The 18599-nt window shown below is 53.3% G+C and overlaps 1 protein-coding gene across 2 annotated transcripts in view; it reads right to left on the bottom strand.

Moving 5' to 3' along the window:
- SLC60A1 (solute carrier family 60 member 1) overlaps positions 1-17876 on the bottom strand; it is a 26944-nt gene extending 9068 nt beyond the window's left edge. Inside the window, exons 1-6 of one of the 2 annotated variants that reach the window (XM_019649770.1) lie at positions 17332-17876; positions 7325-7523; positions 6402-6662; positions 3414-3582; positions 2893-3008; positions 1634-1807 (exon numbers count right to left, since the gene is read on the bottom strand). In XM_019649770.1, coding sequence (XP_019505315.1) covers positions 1634-1807; positions 2893-3008; positions 3414-3582; positions 6402-6662; positions 7325-7523; positions 17332-17561 — 1149 coding nt within the window. In that variant the 5' untranslated portion in view covers positions 17562-17876. The remainder of the gene's footprint in view (positions 1-1633; positions 1808-2892; positions 3009-3413; positions 3583-6401; positions 6663-7324; positions 7524-17331) is intronic. The other variant, XM_019649771.1, reaches the window with a different exon arrangement.
- Positions 17877-18599: the final 723 nt, after the last annotated feature.

The following is an 18599-nucleotide window of genomic DNA, read 5'->3' as shown; positions in this document are numbered from 1 at the left end:
CGTAGGCTGCAGTCCCTGTGGCAGTGGGTTGCCATGGGCTACCGTGTGTAGCCAGCAGCCAGCGTGAGCGGCCAGCAGCCACAGTGAGCGGCAGTCCAGAAGCCAGCGACTGATGTACCTCGCCTGGGAAGAGTGCAGTGATGGTGCCAGCTTGAGCCAGTGAAGCAATGACCTCCACAACTAGACTGAAGAACAAAATGACAGCAACTTGTCTGTTCCCCTTCCCCCAATTCCCCAGCGCTGTTCGCATCCCCCCAATACCCCAATAAAAATCTTAAAAAAAAAACCCATCACTCTTATCGTCGGTGCCTAATTCACGTGGATGTTTCAGACTTTCTTCCTTCTCTCAAGCCCAGACCCCACCCCCTCTTCTCTCTCTAAGCAGCTAGCCTCATGTCCACCAGCAGGGCCTGTGCCCTCGCCACTCTTACCTCTTCTTCCCTGAGTACTGTCACCCCAGCTCCACTGAACAGGGGCTTCCTCCCTCCTCCCCGAGCTTCGTGTGTCCCCGCTGCCCATTCCCTCCCCGCGCTCCCAGGGCCCTCTTCACTCAGTTCCTCTCCTTACAGGCATCCGCCCTTTCTCCTCTGCCTACAAATGGCTCATACCACCCCGACTCCTGTCAAACGAAACTCCCTTCAGCTCAGAAATATTTGCAACACGCTGTGCCTCCACTCCCAATCTCCCTCTTGCCCTCAGCCTCTTGAGTTTGGCTTCTACCCACCCAACCTCCCATCTGTCTTCAATGGAGACTTCTTTCTTGAAGGTCATAACCCAGACCCAGCACAAGGCCAAATCCAAGGGCCTTTCTTGGAGCATGGGGCTCTTTGGTTTGCGTAGCCCCAACATTATTTCCCAATCCCCTCTCCACCAAAAACTCAACCCAAAAAAGCCCTTTCTGACAATATATTTGGCTACCTGGAAAGGTAGTGAGTCACCGGAGGTGTTTAAACAGACTGTGTACCCCTCCTCTGTAAAGAAATATTATAGAGGTGATCCAAACCCTGGTGGGAGGTTGGGCTAGGTGACCTTTCAGGAATCTGTAATCTGGACCCCTTTGTCACAGATGATGACAGAGACACACATCAGGGCAAAAGTCTTAACCCATCGCTCGGGCCCAGGCTTCCTGGGCCCGAGCGATTCCTTGAAGGCAGCCTCCATGCCAGCCTGGGTACTTGAGAATCACCTGGGAGAGTTTCCAAATCCAAATTCCCAGGCTCCAGCACAGAGAGGGTGATTCTGAAGGCCAAGGGATCCACTGGCCACAAGGCTCTGACCAACCGGGCACCAAGGTGAACACGGGAGGACCAAGGCCAGCACCTGCTTCCCTGGTACTCTTGGCAGGTAGTCAGCTGGGCTATGCTCCACACACAGCAGGAGTCACCTCTTACAGCCCTTTCCTTTTATGGATACAAAATCAGGGGCCCAAAGAGGGGAAAGGACTTTTCCAAGATCACATGGGTAGGCTCCACCTCCTGGATTTCCATCCCTTCCCTACCAGCATCTCTCTTCCCTCCACTCCTCCTGTCCCACCCTGTTGGCAGAGTCCAGTCCTGAGCAAAAGTCCTGGGGCAGTGGCAGGACCAGGAATGAATGGTTCTCCTGGGCTTCTAAGAAGTGGAAGGCCACTTACCACATTGATGAAAACCATGGTCGCTGGGTTCACTTTGGAGGAGACGGGAATGGAGATAAGCTGACCCAGGGTGATGAAACCCCAGAAGAGGCTGGGGAGGTAACCGGCCACCTTGTGTCCCACAGACAGCGGCTTCTCCACGGCATAGCTGTACACAAAGGTGGAGTATGCTCCCTGTGGAGAGACAGGCCCCACTGAGCGCACCTGCCGCGCAGCCAGGCCATAACCTTGGGAGAGGGAGCCCTGGCTGGGCAAACGTAGTACAGGCAGGGGAAGATCCGTTCTGCTCCTAGAGGCTCAACAAAGGGTGGGCTTGGGGCCAAGATCATACAGCACACACAGGCCCAAGCTGAGAACAGAACCTGGGGTGCCACAGTTCCCAGGCTGCACCTGCGGAGGCCTAGGGGTTCCAGGGAGGTATACATCTCCACAGGGAGGCCACGAGGTCTGGGCACACAAGCACTGCGGCCCCCTTCACCAGAGCAGGGTTCCACCACATGTCTTATTTATGAGGATTCCACAGAAAGTTTTTTTGTTGAAGGACATTTGCTGCAGCTAAAAAAAAAAAAAAGTGTGCACAAACATCTCATTTTATAGATGAGAGGGTAAAGAGAAGTGACTTGCCCAAGGTCACATTGAGAGTTGGAAGCCAACCAGTACTGTCACGAGTGCTTTCCACCAGGTTGTCTAAGTTTTTAGGGCCTTCTCTTTGGAGAGTTCCTCATATGGCAATCAGTTAATCAAGCATTCAAAACTATCGTAATCTAATCCTTAGAGACTTCTGGAAAAAGGCATTAAGTGTAACAAGTCAATAGTGGACTGAATAGCTGGGCCAAGATCTTGCCTGTAGCTTGTTTACAACATGGCTTGAGAAGCCCAGGTATGGAATGTATTCCAGGAAGCAGAGTTCCCTAGCGTTTAATTGGCATGACCTCTCCTTGGGGGGATAGGGCTCTGCCCCTTTAAAAAAAAAATGTGGGTAGCCTATACTCAGTAACAAACCTATATGCCCCTAACCACAGAGTTATCAAAAATATAAACAACTGGCCAGGACAGAAGGCCATAGTACCAAGGGGCTGTGAACGATTCTGGAGACAGTCTCCCCTAGGACTTTTATTTAGTTTAAATTTTTGGATCAACGGTACTACAGGTGAGGTCTCCAGAAAACCTTGACGCCCCTCTCTTTCTCTTGCCATTCCCAGACTTGAGTCTTGGGGTGGATGGTTCCCCAAGAAGGTGCACCCTGAGGGCAGGCTCACCGTCATCCCATCAGTCATGAACAGGACCAGGGCTGCTGTGATGTGGATGGCGAAGAAGGAATAAGGGGCTCCTTGGAAGTTCTTTCTTTGGCAGCAACTGAATAGGTCCTCAGGGGCTGGACGAGACAGAACAACAAGGGTGAGTCTCAGCTTCTGCTCCCCCTTCCTCTGCGAGCCCAGGGGAAGTGGCTGGCAGTTAGATGAACCCTGGCTGAATGGGGGACCACTTACTGCCTGCTGCTTTCTCTAGCTTCAACCGTCTGTTAGGAATAGCCCCTGTCCAGAGGTCAAGTAACTTGCCCAAGGTCACACAGGCAGAGTTAGGCGGAGCTTGGAGCCAGAAGTCTGCCTTCCTCATTCTCTTGGCCAGGTTGCTCCATCTCCTGCCTCACCAGACCATTGGTGCCAAGGTTCCTTTCCAACCATTATCACCTGTGACCTATGGTCACCCTCTGGGGGAGGGGTTACCAGAGGAGCCTCGGTGTGGGGCTGTGAGCATGAAAGTTCATTAGAGCCCCCACCTGGGTGTGGCTGAATATTTGGGGGCAGCGAGGAAGCGTCTTCCTTCTCAGAAGGCTGTGTCTCCAGGGCGAGCTCATCTGCAGACAGGAGCAGGGGCCTCCTCTGAGGGCAGCAGGTCAGCAGCCGCTCTTTGGACAGCAGATACAGCACAGCCATGGGCACTGGGAGCTGGGGGTGGGCAGAGGGTCAGGAGAGCCTTGTTCTTGTCAGGCTCCCCCCTTCCCATGCCTGGCCTATGCCTACAAGATCATACGGCACATGTCTGCACAGTCCTGGGAGAAGATAGCTCTTTTCCAAGGGGGCTCACTTAAAAGGGGTCGCCAGCTATTGCAGCCTTGACTCATTGCTGCCCAACCTCAGCCACATTCGTTTCCCTGAAAAGACAGGTACTTGTTACACGCAATGCTTGGACTCACACTGGGCCTCAGCTGGCACAGGAGAGGTGCCAGAGGTAAACTCATTTCCAACATCCTTGTCCTGGATGTGCTGGAGCATGGCCTCTCACACTCTGTCATGCTGGTAGATCATGTGTTGCTTTACCTAGAAGTTTTGCTTTTGTTCATCACAGCTCAATAAAACATGCTGGGGGGAATTAGTATCCCCATTTTCCAGATGGGGGCAAATGAGGCTCAAAGTTATCCCTTCATCAGAACCTAGTACAGAACCTAGTACTGTAAGAGGAGACCCGAGTGGTAAGCTAGAGACCCAGTGAGCATTAGTGTTGGTCACCAGCTGACTTGGGGCAGAGTGGGACTGGCGCCAGTGCCATCTCCATCTCAGGAGTTGTCTGGGTGATGTCACACCTAAGGAGGTAAGAGGCCACCCTCAGGGGCTTGGTGTCTCAACAGGAAAAAAGAGACATGGACTCCTTTTGATTAACAAATGCATGCTACTTGCAACACACACACATGCACGCGGGCACGTGTCCAATGTTAAGCTCACCGCTATTTACATTAAGCCACTTAGGTTTTGTGAACTCCCCAGGGCAATGAGAAGTGTCTCCTGCTTCTGAGGTTGCCTAGAGAAGCCTCCGCCACATCCCTCAGGTGTCCTGCCTGTGTCTAACTGCCCTCGCTGCCAAGAAGCACCTCATCCCATGCAGCCTCTGCCCTTGCTACTGCAACTTCCTCCTGCCTAGAAAAGAGCCACAAATCTGGCCTGAATGGGAGGAGACAGCTCTTGCCCTCAGGAGTCCCATGTCTGAAGGGGAAGATGAGGCCCTCCCTCCAGTCTGATGGGGGAAACAGGAAACCCACACACAGAGTCCTGGTGGCAGAATGCCTGGGTGAAGGCCAAGGGGAAACAGCTGGAAAAGGGGCGAGATCACTCAGGTGGGGCTTTCCAGGGAGGTGAGTGGTGGGAAAGACTTTACAGAGGATTCGCTGGCATTGCCACAGAAATACACTCCATCTTTAGAAGCCCATTTGGGGAAGGCAGGCTCCACCTTAAAAGTCAGAGAGTGCCAGGTGGGCTGTGCATGTGCCTGTGCGCACGCGCGCGCGCATATGTGTGTGTGTGTGTGTGTGTGTGTGTGTACATGCGTATGCCCACATGCTTGCACAGCCTCATAGTCTTCTGTGGTGAGCTGTTTATCTTCAGACACAAACCAATGGAGAAGTCCGGAAATCCTGCAGCAAACAAAGTGCCCCTAGTCTGCACCTCATGGGGCAAGAGAAAACAGGCCTCGGGCTTATGCTGGACCTTCCGGCTTCCTGGTCCCAGAGTCCCAGCCTTGACATTGTATTGACAGTGCTCCTTCTCTTTGCAGGTCCCCCTTGGAGAGCACAGGCCCAAAGCTGCATTGTTTCCAAACAATGACGGGCACGGCAGAAAAAGGAAGGAGCAGAGGGAGAAACGGGGCATTTCTGAGAGCCCTCAGGGAGTCGGGTGCCAGCCTGGCCTGGCCTCCTGTAAGCCCCTTTCGGGGCCTTGAGCCAGTGATGGTAGGACACCCTCTGCCCTGCTGCTCAGTGGGACTGGGTGGCCTCAAGGGCCCCTTTCAGTGCTACACGCACAGCATCACTCTGAGGCCCAGCAGTAGCTGGGTCCCTGCTGTCATGCCTGAACCCAGCCTGCTTGCCTCTGGAAGGGTGACAAGTATGCTTAGTGCAGAAGAAGCTCTAAGTCCGGGTGATAAGCCACATGGTGACTCCATCCCACAGCCAGCAGGCCAATGGCCACCTGAAATATTTCCCTATCCCCAGCCTATGCTGGGCCCAAGCCAGGGGCCAGGGCTACTCCCAGTGTTCCTGACACTGCTTCCCAAGTGGGGCAGGACTTGGCGTGGGGGAGTCTCTCTATCTCTCCCTCTGGCCCCAGCCTGGGCTAACGTGAGAGAACCCATCTTGGGTTGCAGAGCATCAGAGGAGGTTTCCAGCCAGAGACCAGAGTCAGTGCTGACATGGCAGGGGAGGATGTGAGCTGGGGGTTTAGAGGGGGCTCAGTGTCCGACCCAGTGAGGTAATCTCTCTGCTGTGCTCCCACCAAGGCAGCCTTGGCAGGCAGGGTCTCTCAGAGGTCATCTTATCTATCTCCAGGCCTCCACAGGAGCCCCCCATCACAGCAGGGCAGAAGAGAACCCCACCAGCTGTTAAGTACCCTGGAGAGGGGCTTGGCTTGGTCTGTGATGCTCTGGTCCAGGGTTGGCTTTATCTGACCTTGGAGGAAAAGGGCGGGTTTCCCACAGAGCCTCAGATGACTTGAAAGTTGACCCTGATTTCACTAAACCTGTTCACCGCTTTACCTCCCTTGAGAATTGCAACCACAGGATGCCACAGCTGAAGGACCTTAGAGATGATCTTTTGCAACCCCTTTGTGTTCAGATGAATCCTGAGGAGTGAGTTCTCCCACCCTCTTGCCTTCCTGAGGACACACCTCAGCCCTGGTCTATTTCTCTGAATAAGAAGAATCTGCACTGGGAGCTGGTATGGACTGGTATGCGAGAAGGTCTACTAGGCCCCGCCCAGCCTTGCCCCAGTGGCACTCACATTGATCAGGGCCATGATCCAGAAGGCGTAGGACACGCGGGTCCCTGCCCCATTCTGCGGCGACACCCCGGGCAGTGTCTGGTTGGACCAAGTCTGGGCTGTAGTGTGGTGCTGGCCCAAGACCCTGGAGGCGTGGAAGAGGTGGCTGCCGGAGGTGGCGTTGGCTGTGCTATTGGCAGGCAAGCAGTCAGTCTCAGACAGGAAGGGGTCAGCAATCAGGGGACTCAGCAGAGCCCCAAAGCCCACAAAGAAATGGAGAACCTGGAAGGGAAAAGAGGAGGGATGGGTAGGAGGATGGTTCAAGCTTCACACCCCATCCCCCACCTTGTGTCCCATCTGGGGAGCCCCTGCCCAGCCAGAGTGGGGTGCAAAGGGAGTGGGAGGCAGGAGGGAGAGGAGAGAGCTCCTCTCAGCCACCTGCTTGTCCTGGGATAATTTGGTGACAGTGGCCAACCCCCTCCCTCACTCCCGCCTTTCCTAAATCTTAACCCTCAGTGCGGGGCTGTTCCCATGTTAGCATCCACCAAAGGGAAGGAGGCTTAATAAAGGGAAGGGCTGGATTGGAGTCCTGGGTAACTGGGAGGACAAGAAAACAGGAGAAATACCGAGAGAGGGAAAGAGACAGAAGGAAAACAGCAAGCCCTCCCATCACTCCGCTCCCTAGTTTACAAACACCTTTCTGGTTAGCACTTAGATGCCCATGACCACCCTGCAGGCAGGGCTCATTACCCCATTTTAGAGATGAGAAGACCCCAGTCCAGAGATAGCTGGTCAAACGAAACTGAGACCCCGGTGCTCTTTCTGTGTCCACACCCCGTCCTAGGGGAAAAGACACTGGGTCCTGGGGAGAGCGGGCTGGGGGAGATGGACAGATGCACAGGGCCCTCCCCACCACCCAGCCCCCCACTTGCCGGTGGGTTCACCTGGAGGAAGATGGCCGAGTCCCTCTGGTAGATCCTCACCAGCTGCATGTTGGCCACTGTGTCGATACAGCCCATGGCCAGGCCCGCCAGTGCCATGACGGAGGCCAGCACCTTCACGTCACTGCAGAGGGGGATGACGGCGAACACCAGGGAGATGGCCAGAGAAGAGGTGAAGAGGGCCCACAACGACTGGGCCAGGCTGTGGTCACAGAGGGGTGAGGTCAGTGGGGGAGGCCCGGAGCCCCTCAAAGGCAGAGCCCCCTCCTTGTCCTCCACATACTTTGGGGCCCTGGGCCCCCCCCCAACTCTGGTAGAAGGGGGAAGGGAGCTGAGGAAGAAACTCTGTTGCTCATAGCTGTGGGTCGTGGGCAAGATGGTTAATGAGCCTCAGTCTCCTCTGAGAACAATCCCTGTCTCACAGGGTGCCTGTGAGGACTTAAGAGACCATGTAACGGGGACACAATGGGCCTTGACATTGTGTAACTGCTATTATTTTACTTATAAGCAATTTTATATTGTTTACTTATAAAGGATTAGAGGGGAATCTGCTTTGAGCATTTCAAGGGAACTGTGCCACATGCCTGAAACTGGAAGTGGGATAGGGGATGGAGCCTGGACCCCACATCCCTGAGCTGGGTGCAGGGTATCTTCCCTGTGCCAGGCCCTTTGCAGGTCCAGACCCGAACTGCCTGAACCAAAGCCACAGCTGAGATACTTGGGTAATTTTGTGACCCCTCTGTGGGCAGACCTGCTGGGCTCTGGACCTGGCAAGTGTCCAGAAGGAAGGCCCTGGCTCCCCAGGAGAGGTATTCCCCCGAGGAGCCCACAGCAGGCAGGCTGAGGGCTGTCCCCCATGAGTGAATGAATGGATGAGTGAACAAATGAATGGAGTGTTTGAGGCTCTGTCAAGGTCTTTTTGGTACACTGCCCAATAACCAGATTCTCAGGGACAGGAAGGAGCCTTGTATTTTCTGGGGTCAGTCTGAAAGGCTGATGTGGGGAGAAGGAGATGGAGCAGTGAAAAGGTTCTCAAAGGGAGAGGCTGTGGAGGAACTTTCTCAGATCATGAAGATTTGGGGAGCCCTCCGTCAGCCTCTGTGGCTGCTAGACCTGGAGCGGGGTAGATACGCGGGGGTTCGTGGCAAGCAGACATGGCTGAGTTTCCAGCACATCGAGGTAAAGAGAGATGCCTCCAAAAGACCCTCCAGGCTGTCTTCTCCCAGAGGCTCTTGCCTCTGACCCTCTTGGCTCTCAGCTTCTCTCTTGCCCATCTTTGATTAAATCCTTTATCAGAAAGGCTCTGCTGATAGCAGCAGTTCGTTATTTTCTCTTTTCTCATTTCCAGGCTGATCTGCTGGGCCGATTACTGATCATGACCCCGGCCTGTTCCTAGCTCAGAGCTGCGTGAGGGGCGGGGGAGGGTTCACTTCGCCCCCCCCCAGCCCCCCCCCACACACACACACACAGTGTGAAGAAAACAGGGAGGCTGTGTTGTGGGGTTGCCTGCTCGGGTCCCTCCTGATGGCCCCTCTACCCGACTGGCATCCCTGCTCTGCAGGCCCCCAGCACTGACAGCCTGGGTCGCTCACTGAGCTTCAGGTGTTTCTGTTTCCTGCAACCAGGTAGATGCTTTCATCCGTGTTTGGCACACAGGTGATACCCACACCTCTATAGGCTGCTAAAAATGGCAGACCTCTCAAAATAGCTCTCTCTCTTTCGCCTTCCTTTCCCTGCATAACATAGACTAGGCTCCTGGGTGGCCTGGCTTCAGCAACAGCAAGAGGGTCTTCTCTCTCCCCTTCAAATGTTCCCTGCATTGACCTGGTACACAGGGAGGGGTGACATTCCCGCCACCTCACTCACCACTCTACAGTAGAGCATGGATGTCCCAAGTACAAATACTCTCTTGAAGAATTGACACATTATCATACTGCCCTGAAAAACCTGCATGAAAGTGGTTAGTAATCAATCCTGTAGCAAGATCCCAAGGGAACAGGGCCTGGGCTCAGTCACTGACATGGGAAGCCGCTGTGGGGAAGTGTGGGAAAAGAAAATAAGTTTACAAGACAATGACCAAGGTTTGTTTAGCGTGTCTAAGACAGTGGCGCACGTGACAATGCTGTGAGGCAGACTTTGCAGTTTTTGATCCACGGGTAAACTGAGGCTGAGAAAGGCTGAGAAAGTAGCTGACAGAGCCTGGACTTAAATCCAGGACTTCTGACTTGATATTGCCTAAGCCATGCTGCTTGTTCATGGAGAGTGGGGAGAGAGGGGAGAGAGGGGAGGAGGGGAGATACGTAGAGATAGAGGTAGAGATAGAGATAGAGATAGAGATAGAGAGAGAGAGAGAGAGAGAGAGAGAGAGAGAGAGAGGGAGAGAAAGAGAGAGAGAGGATTTAAAAAGGCTGGTTCTGGGCCACAGATTCAGCAAGGCTGGAGCATGAGGCCAAATTCTGCACAGCCTGGTCTCAGGATGCAACAGTGACCAGCTGTAGTTGCTAGAACATGAGCCCACAGTGGTCCCTCTGCTGGTGTTAAGGGAGCTCCAAATGCTTCATGTAATAACTTCATATATTAACTGCTGGCTCCATCACAGGCCTCCCAAAGCATCTGCTGCATCTGTTAATTGTGGGACCCCAGGCCTGGCACTGCGCTTGACCCTGAGAAGGTGCTCGATCTGAGTTACTGGCTGTTGCTAGTGAAGTGGGGGTAGTGCTTCAGGGAGGCTTGTCACCGTGCACAGGGTGGCCTGGAGAAAGGGACTGGAGTCTGTTAGGAGGTTGATGTGGGATTGTATAGGGGTAACAGAGACACAGACAGAGAAACAGAGACAGAGACATGCCAGGAAGGTGCTGAGTGGAATAAGGAAGCTCAGGACATGCGGAAGGGCTGGGGGCCGGTGGCAGGGCCAGTGGGCTGCCCCGTCTAGGCCTCTGCTCTCTCCCATTTGTACCTTCTCACGTTGTCATTCTTGAGAAGGGCACTCCATGACCACAGGGGGCTTTCTTGTTCCCAGGCCCAGTGACAGGCAAGAGGGAGGAATAAAGAGAGAACAGGTGGAAAAGAGAGGCTGGAGGGAGGCCGGCCTGGGAAGTCTCCTGCCACCCACTGGGCCACGTCCAGCTTGCCACCTGCCAGCTGGGGCTGAGGCGGGCCAAGCCCAGATTGGGCCTGGGGTTCCTGGGCATGAGGGGAATGGAGACCTGTTCCCAGTAAAGGAACAGCTGCAACTCAGGAAACCTTGTGTTTGGATCGCAGGCTGCCCGCCCTCCCCTTGCCTCAGCGGGGCCGTGCCTGTGCATTCCACAAGTCAGCCTGAACAAATTTCTTTAGAAGAGCATGTTGTTGCCAAGAGAAAAGGAGTCCCAGAGACATCCCAGAGCTAGATTGAAATACACCCATCGGCTTGGTGGTCACTTAATGGTTTGGTCAACGGCCCCTTCCAGGAATGTGGGTAATTAAACATTATGAAATAATAATGTCCAAACAGCTTTGGCAGTGTGGACGCGGTGGGATCTATAGTCAGAAGACTGGTCCTAGGCCCACCTCCGCCACTTCCAGTGGGTGGCTTAGGGCAAGCCACTTACCCGTAGCCCTCTGAGCATCCGTTTCTTCCACTATAAAATGGGGCTAGTAGGCTCTGCCTCATGAGGCTGCTGTGTGGAGTGAGTGTGAGGCTCCAGCCCACCCTCCTTTGCTCACTTACTGGGAGCTTCCCCCACCACCTGCAGCCCCCCTCCCAGACGCTCTCTCCCTCCCTGCTGGCCCGGGGCTCTCCCAGAGAGGCACACCCTACAGCAGGGGAGCGGAGGCTGGTGCCAGCTCCTGGATTCTCTCCCCAGGCTCTGCCTTTGTTCCTGTTGCAGGTGACCCAGGAGGCTGGTCCAGTAACTGCTAGAGTGACAACAAGGACCTAAGAGTCCTACACCTCATGTTACAGATCAGGAACCGGGCCCAGACAGGGAAGGAGAGCTGAGTAATGCTGAGCCGGGATCCAGTTTCTCGACTCCCAATCCAGGCAAAGGCCAGCGTAGTGTCACTGATCTGCCCTCCCCGGGTCCCGGGTTCAGAGGTTAGTTAGGCCAATAGGGGAAGGGCCCCACTCCCAGGAATAGCCTAAACAGTCCCGGGAACCCTTCCTTAGGAAGCCTGAGAAATGTCCAAGTTACTCATTGACAGCTCCACACGGAGGGCGGGCAGGGAGCCCAGGTGCTCCCCCAGCCTGGCAGCGGCTCTGCTGGGGGCGGGGGTGCTGCCCCCGCCAGTTTGCTGTGTGACCTTGAGCCAGGTGGTCTGCCTTACCCAGAGGGCACACGTGATCACCTTGACTTGGCCTTGCTGTGAGCATCTGCTCTGGCCCTCTTGGTTCTATAATAAAACGAGGGGCTACTTGGCTTCAAAACAGGGGAGGGGCTCAAGCAGTAAGGTGTCAGCCAGCCTGTCCTGCTCTCCACGCCCCAGGGGTGGGGAAGATTGCTGCTGAGGCCCAGCCCCTTACCACCACAGGCTGAGTGACCTCAGGTAGGAATGAGTGACCCCAGAATGGGCATTGACCTTCTCCTCACATTTTTGCCTCAGGGGAGCCCCCTGTCTACCCTGGATGATCTTCTTCCTTGAAGGACCAGGGAAGAGGGGCAGAGTGCAGAACCGAGGAGTCAAAGGCATCCCCAGCACCTCTCCACCCCAAAAAGGCAGGCAGCCCCAAGAGAGGAGCACAGGCCTAAGGCAAGAAACCAGGAGACGCAGGGCGCCCCCTGGGCAAGCTGGAAACTGCAGCTCAAGCCAGACAATAGTGAAGGAGCAGCTTAGACTGAAGAAGGGGCCAGGGGAGAAGAGGCCCCCTCGAGCTGGGTCACCCTTACACTGACACCCCAGCTTGTTCAGGGCCCTGTGTTAAGGCTGGGGGTACCCGGAGGGAGGAATACCTAAGGCAGGACTGCTCTGGTAGACTCGGGTTGGGGCTGCACCCTTTGCATGATGTGCCCTGGCCCAGTGGGGTGCTGGGCTCGCAGGGAGTGTTCCTTACACGTTGGCTGGACTTCTATCTCTGTCAGCCTCTCCCTCAGCTCTTTGCATGCATGGCTCTCTCCTCTCATTCAGGTGTCAGCTCAAATGTCACCTCCTCGGAGAGGCCTTCCCTGACCCTGTTACTCACCCCCAACTCTGCTACTCTCCATCCTTACTCGGCTTTATTTCCTTCATTTTACTACAATAGTCCTCCAGAAGTTAAGCTGCATGAAAACAGGGTCTGGCTCAAGAGATATTTGTTGAATGAGTGAATAAAGGGGTGGGATGAGTTTTGAGATATTTTTTTAATTTAAAAAACCTGACATATAATTTACATACCATAAAATTCATCTATTCAAAGTGTACAATTCAATGGATTTTAGTATGTTCACAGTTGTAAATCCATGACCACAATCTAAATTTAGAGCAAAGAGCAAAAGAAACCTGTACCCATTTGCAGTCACTCCCCACTCCTCTCCAAATCCCAGCCCTAAGCAGCAACTGACCTACTTTCTGTTCTACAGATTTTCCTGTTCTGAACTTTCATATAAATTAAGTCACATAGTATGCCATCTTTTGTGTCTGCCTTTGTTCATTCAGCATCATGTTTTCAAGGTTCCTCCACGTTGTAGCATGTATCAATACTTTATTCCTGTTCATAGCTGGATAATATTCCATTGTGTGGATATACCACATTTTGTTGATGGGCATTTGGTTTGTCTCCACGTTTTGGCTATCATGAATAATGCTGCTATGAGCAGGCATGGACAAGTTTTTGTGTGGACATATGTTTTCAGTTCTTTGAGGCATGTACCTAGGAGTAGAATTGTTAGGTCATATGCTGAGATGGTTTTTCAAGCGAGAAGCAGGCCTGGTGGTAGAGCCCCGTAGGCTTTCGGCCCAGGTTTGTTGCTTGCTGAAAGGTGTATAAACTGCTGGAGGGAGAGATACAGGCTTTCTAGATGGGAGACCAACCAAGGGCCCAACTCAGGGAAGGGAACACGCTTTTGTACTGTATTCCAGGGACCCCAGGGGCCGGCATTCTGGGGAAGCCGGTGTGAGGGTGGCCTGGAGAGCCTTGCAGAGAAGGCCGAGTTTTTACAAGGGGCAGGAGAGAGTCAGAGCTGGGTCTTGGGCAGGGCAGGACTTGTAGGAATTTGAGGGGAAAGAAAGGGAGAGAAGGAGATAACGAATTGGGCACAGAGTGGGAAGAGCTCAGCACGCCTTCAGGTAAGTGGGCACAAGCAGGGGCGAGGCCAAGGTGAGCTGGGAAACTCTGAAAGCCGTTTATCTATCCTGATGCTTTTGCGTTAAAGGGGTCTCCCAAACTGCCCAGAGTGGTTAGACAGGTCCCCAAGAAACCAGGAAAGAAACTCTAACTTTTTGTCTAAATACCCCATTCCTCTTTCCTGTCTGACAAAGCACATAACACTGGTCCTGCCCTGACCCAAGGGCTCCTGTCCTCCCCTGCACCCACTCTAATATCCAAAGCTTTCCACACCCAGTCGTCCCTCCAATGCACGTCCCTGTGGAGGCATCCAGACACTCTTCAGCCCTGACCTTCAGTCTGGGTCAAGCAGTAGGCAGGATTGAGCAGGAATCCTAGATAAAGAAGTGCTGCCTGAACTCTCCTCTCTCCACAGATTCGCACTCTCCCCGACTCCCCCGCAACAGCTGGCCCTCTCTTGTTCAGCCAATCCCTCACTGACAAGCACCAGCCTGGTGCGCTAGCCATAACCACTTCAGCTGAAAAGCATTTGCAGAGGTATTAGCATTTTAACTGAGACCTGGGGAGGCCCCAAGCAATCAAGCTTTAGAGGATGGTTTCTGGGTTGGTGGAGGTTCTAGGGTTGGGGGATGGGGAATCCCTTGAGCTGTCCAGCCCTAGCTAAGTGGCGACTCCCACCTCCATACAGGCCACCCCTGTGATAGCCCTTTATTTCCACTGAAGTCTGCTTTGCTCTTAACCAAAGGAAAGGATTCTTTGTGACATTTTGTCTTGGGGATGGGAGGACTGAGGTTCAGAATTTAAACCCGAAACATTGATAGGACCTACTCCCCCCACCCTACTCTACCCCCACCCCTCAGATCCCAGCAGGAAGCCCCAGAGGCCCAGTTTCCTTCCCAGGAGTGTCAGCTCAGGAATGTGCCCAGAGAGTACAGGGCATAACTTGTACCCTGCAGAGTTGAAGCTGACTATTCATAGAGCAAGAGGCATTTCAAAGTATCTGGTTCTAGAGGCAAATGTCTGGGTTCAAATCCTGGCTAGGCCTCTTAATAGCTGTGTGACCTGGGGCAAGTCTCCTAACTTCTCTGTGCCTCAGCTTCATTTTGCATAAAATGGAAATAATAGCACTACTCTTCAGGATTGTTGTGAAGATTAAATGAGATGACACAAGTGAGGTACTAAGAACAGCGCCTGGCATTGGGTAAGTACTCAATAAAGTTAGTCTATTATTATTACCATTATCATTTTTCTTTTCTGAGAACTGGTTTCCTGCTGCAAGGCCCTTTCCACTGCCTGTTCAGAGTCCTCTACTGAGTCAGGAACCCTGAGGGAGGTACAAAGCAAGTGAGGAAGAGATGGCCAAGTTGGGTGTGCATCTGCCCTGTTTACAAAATCTGTACACCAACCTGCCGTTCAGAATTATCCTCACTCCCCCTCCTGTTCTTTGCACTACACATGTTCCTAAAAAGTTCCAGGTAAGGGAGCTTTTATAAGTCAAAATACTTAAAAAACAGGAACAAAACCAGAAAAACACCTTAACAGATTTCTAATTAAACTTCTGAGCATATTGCCTCACGCCTGTCAGAATGGCCATCATCAATAAATCAACAAACAACAAGTGCTGGCAAAGATGTGGAGTAAAGGGGAACCCTCGTGCACTGCTGGTGGGATTGAAAATTGGTGCAGGCTCTATGGAAAACAGTATGAAGGTTCTGCAAAACATTAAAAATAAAATTATCATATGACCCAGCAATTCCATTCCAGGGTATTTACCCGAAGAAATCCAAAACACTAATTCGAAAAGTCATATGCACCATGTTCATTGCAGCATTATGTACAATAGCCAAGGCATGGAAGCAATGTAGGTGTCAATCAATACATAAAAGGATAAAGAATATGTGGCACATATATACAATGGAATATTACTCAGCCATAAAAAAGAATGAAATCTTGCCATTTGCAACAATGTGGATGGACCTAGAGGGTATTACGCTAAGCAAAATAAGTTAGACAGAGAAAGACAAATACCATATGATTTCATTTCTATGTGAAATCTAAAAAACAAAATAAATGAACAAACAAAACAGAAACAAATTCATAGATACAGAGAACAAACTGATGGCTGCCAGATGGGAGGGTGCTTGGGGGGATGGATGAAAAAGGTGAAAGGAATTAAGAAGTACAAATTGCCAGTTATAAAAATAGTCACAGGGATATAAAACACAGCACCAAGGATATAGTCAATAATACTGCAATAACTATGTGTAGTGCCAGATGGGTACTAGACTTACTGGGGTGATCACTTCACAAGGTATATAGAAATGTCTAATCACTATGATGTATACCTGAAACTAATATAATATTGTATGCCAATCGTAATTGAAAAGTAAATTTAAAAAAAAAACACTCTAGGCAGAATCAGAATGGATCTTGAGCTTCTTAAGATTTTCTGAATCTCACATACATCCAATCCTGTACAAAACCCACAGAAACACTGATGTACACAAGGAGTCTTGCTTCTTAAGAGGAGAATTCTCCAATTTACAAGCAGATTTGGTAATGGGGATAATCACTCCCTAACTGATAATGTTTTGTCAGTTGGGTGGCTTAAAGCGGGGCCCATCTATATGACACCTGTGTCCCTCTTCCATTAGCTCTGGATGCAAGGTGGATGGGAAAACCTACCCTCATGGATGCCTCTGGGAGTCAGCCAAACAGTGAGAGTCCTTGGTCCAGAACAGCCCCATAGAGGTTTCTCTGGAATAGCCCAACTGTGGTTTTGTTCCCAGGCTGTCTGCCTGCTTGAGCCCATGCAATCCAGGAAACCACCCACCCTGGAGCTGGGACTAGGGAAATCTCCAGCAGCATCTGGCTTGCAAGTCATGTATCCCCTGCTTTGGATCTGTTTTCCTAGCTGCACTAGGAGTGATCCTGCTACCTTTCTAAAGGGCTCCTCAGAGATGGCCCTGTCCAATTTGAGCTGGACAATGAGGCTCTGCAATGGAATCCAAAAGAGGGGTTTTGGGGGGGCTATGCCAGGCACTCCAGCGCCCTGCCTAGGTAGAGGCCAAGGAGGAGTAACATGGGGTGAGAGAGTGGAGAGGGACCCTGGCACAGGGACAGAGGGTCACCTTACCAAGCTGATACAAGTGAGGACACTTGGCACCTTCCCTACAAGGCCCTAGCTATTTCGCAAGCAGAAGGGCTCTACCTCCAGGGTCCAATGAAGGAACCTTGGTCCCTCCAAAGCAGGTCCCACCAGCCCTGTGGCCACCTGGAGAAAGGAACAGGCTGTGTCAGCTGATGTGGAACTGATGGTGTGAGTGGAGCCAGCCCCAGGGCGATCTGTCAGCCTCAGCCTGTTCTGGCACCTACCAGGGCACCTGAGGTGACAATCCCACTCTCCTTCCACCTCACTTCCAATTTTGCCCAGGGCAGCAGGGGCTAAGGACAAACCTCCGATCAGCTGTGCAGGAGGGAGACCCTCCCACCTCTGCAAACTCCATCATCCTTCTCCAAGTGGAGTGAGACGTAGGTTGACCCCCTCACAGGGGTGAGTGAAGGCCAATAAACAAACCAGAAATCACCTTCAGTCTCAGGAGAGACTTTTCCCGGTAGAGCTGGAGTGTGGGAAGGAGGCAGCCTTTTGGCAAGAGGGACACAGCTGGCAGAGGTGGGAGGAGGTGGTCGCAGTCCCAGCAGTGCGGGGACAGAGACAGGGACAGGGACGAGGGAGACGGGAAGGGTCGCGCCGCAAGGGTCCAGCACTCACGTCCTCTTGAAGACGCCCCCGATGGCGCTGCCCAGCAGGAGGCAGAGTTGCTGGGAGAAGAAGACCCAGGAGATCTGGGACAGCGAGCTGTGTGTCTGGCAGCGCAGGTCCAGCAGCGTGGGCCCCAGGAAGGCGATGCACAGGCCGAAGCTGAAGAAGACGCTCCAATAGGTGAGCGTGGGCTGCAGGTTGCGGCGGAGCAGCCCCGACAAGCGGCCGTCGCAGCCCATGGCCCCAGCTGGCGGACGGGCTGGTGGCTGCTGGCCCCTAGCGCGGTAGTGCCCGAATGCCGCCTGCCCGCGGGAGGGCCAGCCGGGCCCTGGAGGCCGGCGGCAGGAGGGAGGGGCTGGGAGGGGCCGCCGGGCGAGGGGCCCCGCCCCCACCCAGGCCCGGGGATGGAGGGGGCTCCTCTGCGGCCGGCGGGCAGCGCGTCGGGGCGCGAGTCTCCGCTCTTTGCCGCACACACCAGCTCACCCTCCCCGCGGCTGCGAGCGACTAACCGGGAGCCGCTCTCCACCCCCGTCTTCCTCCCACACAGTTCCTGGTACAGCCAGCCTCCTTATACAACATCCCCAGGGTCGGAAGGCCCTGAGTGCCCATTTTAGAGCTGGGAAAACTGAGAGCCGGAGCTGTCCTGTGTGTGCAAAGAGAAGCTGAAGAGCGGGATCTTACAAAGCCTTGGGTGGTCTCCGGGGAGCCCCAAGCGCTCCCAGACACAAGCTGAGCCTGGGCTTCGGCGTGGAGGAGGCCCCCAGCCCTCCCCCTTAAACCTAGGGGCTTCACAGACAGACTTCCAGGGTCTGACAGCGCCCCCAACTTACCCTGGAACAGAAGGCAAGTTTTCTACATATATTTTTTTCTTGGGAGGGTATTCATGGCTTTCATTAGAACCTCAAAAGGCTCATTGCCCTTCAGATGGAAAACCCTAGAAACTATCCATCTTCCTCACGCTAAGCTCCGTGGAAGGGCCTGGAGCCGCTCTTCACTGGCCACATCGCATCTGCGCCTTGGGCAGGTTCAGGACGAAGGAAGATGTGGACGCTGGGTCTGGACTCCATCTCTCTTCTTCCTATTTGAGGGAGGGGAGGGGAACGGGAAGGGGAGGATGGTAACCTGGAGAAATCCCAGAAGAAATTTGGAAATAATTCTCTAGGAATAAAAAGAATTCTGGGGGAAATTCCTATTTTGCTGGAAAAAGCCCCAAGGAAGTGGGGTGGGAGGGTGTTAACCTCCAGACCAGGAGTCCTTGGAGGAGCCTTCAGCTGGCA

This window comes from Hipposideros armiger, unplaced genomic scaffold (assembly GCF_001890085.2).
Source record: "Hipposideros armiger isolate ML-2016 unplaced genomic scaffold, ASM189008v1 scaffold_134, whole genome shotgun sequence".
NCBI lineage: Eukaryota > Metazoa > Chordata > Mammalia > Chiroptera > Hipposideridae > Hipposideros > Hipposideros armiger.
This window is presented reverse-complemented; position numbering and strand designations above follow the sequence as displayed.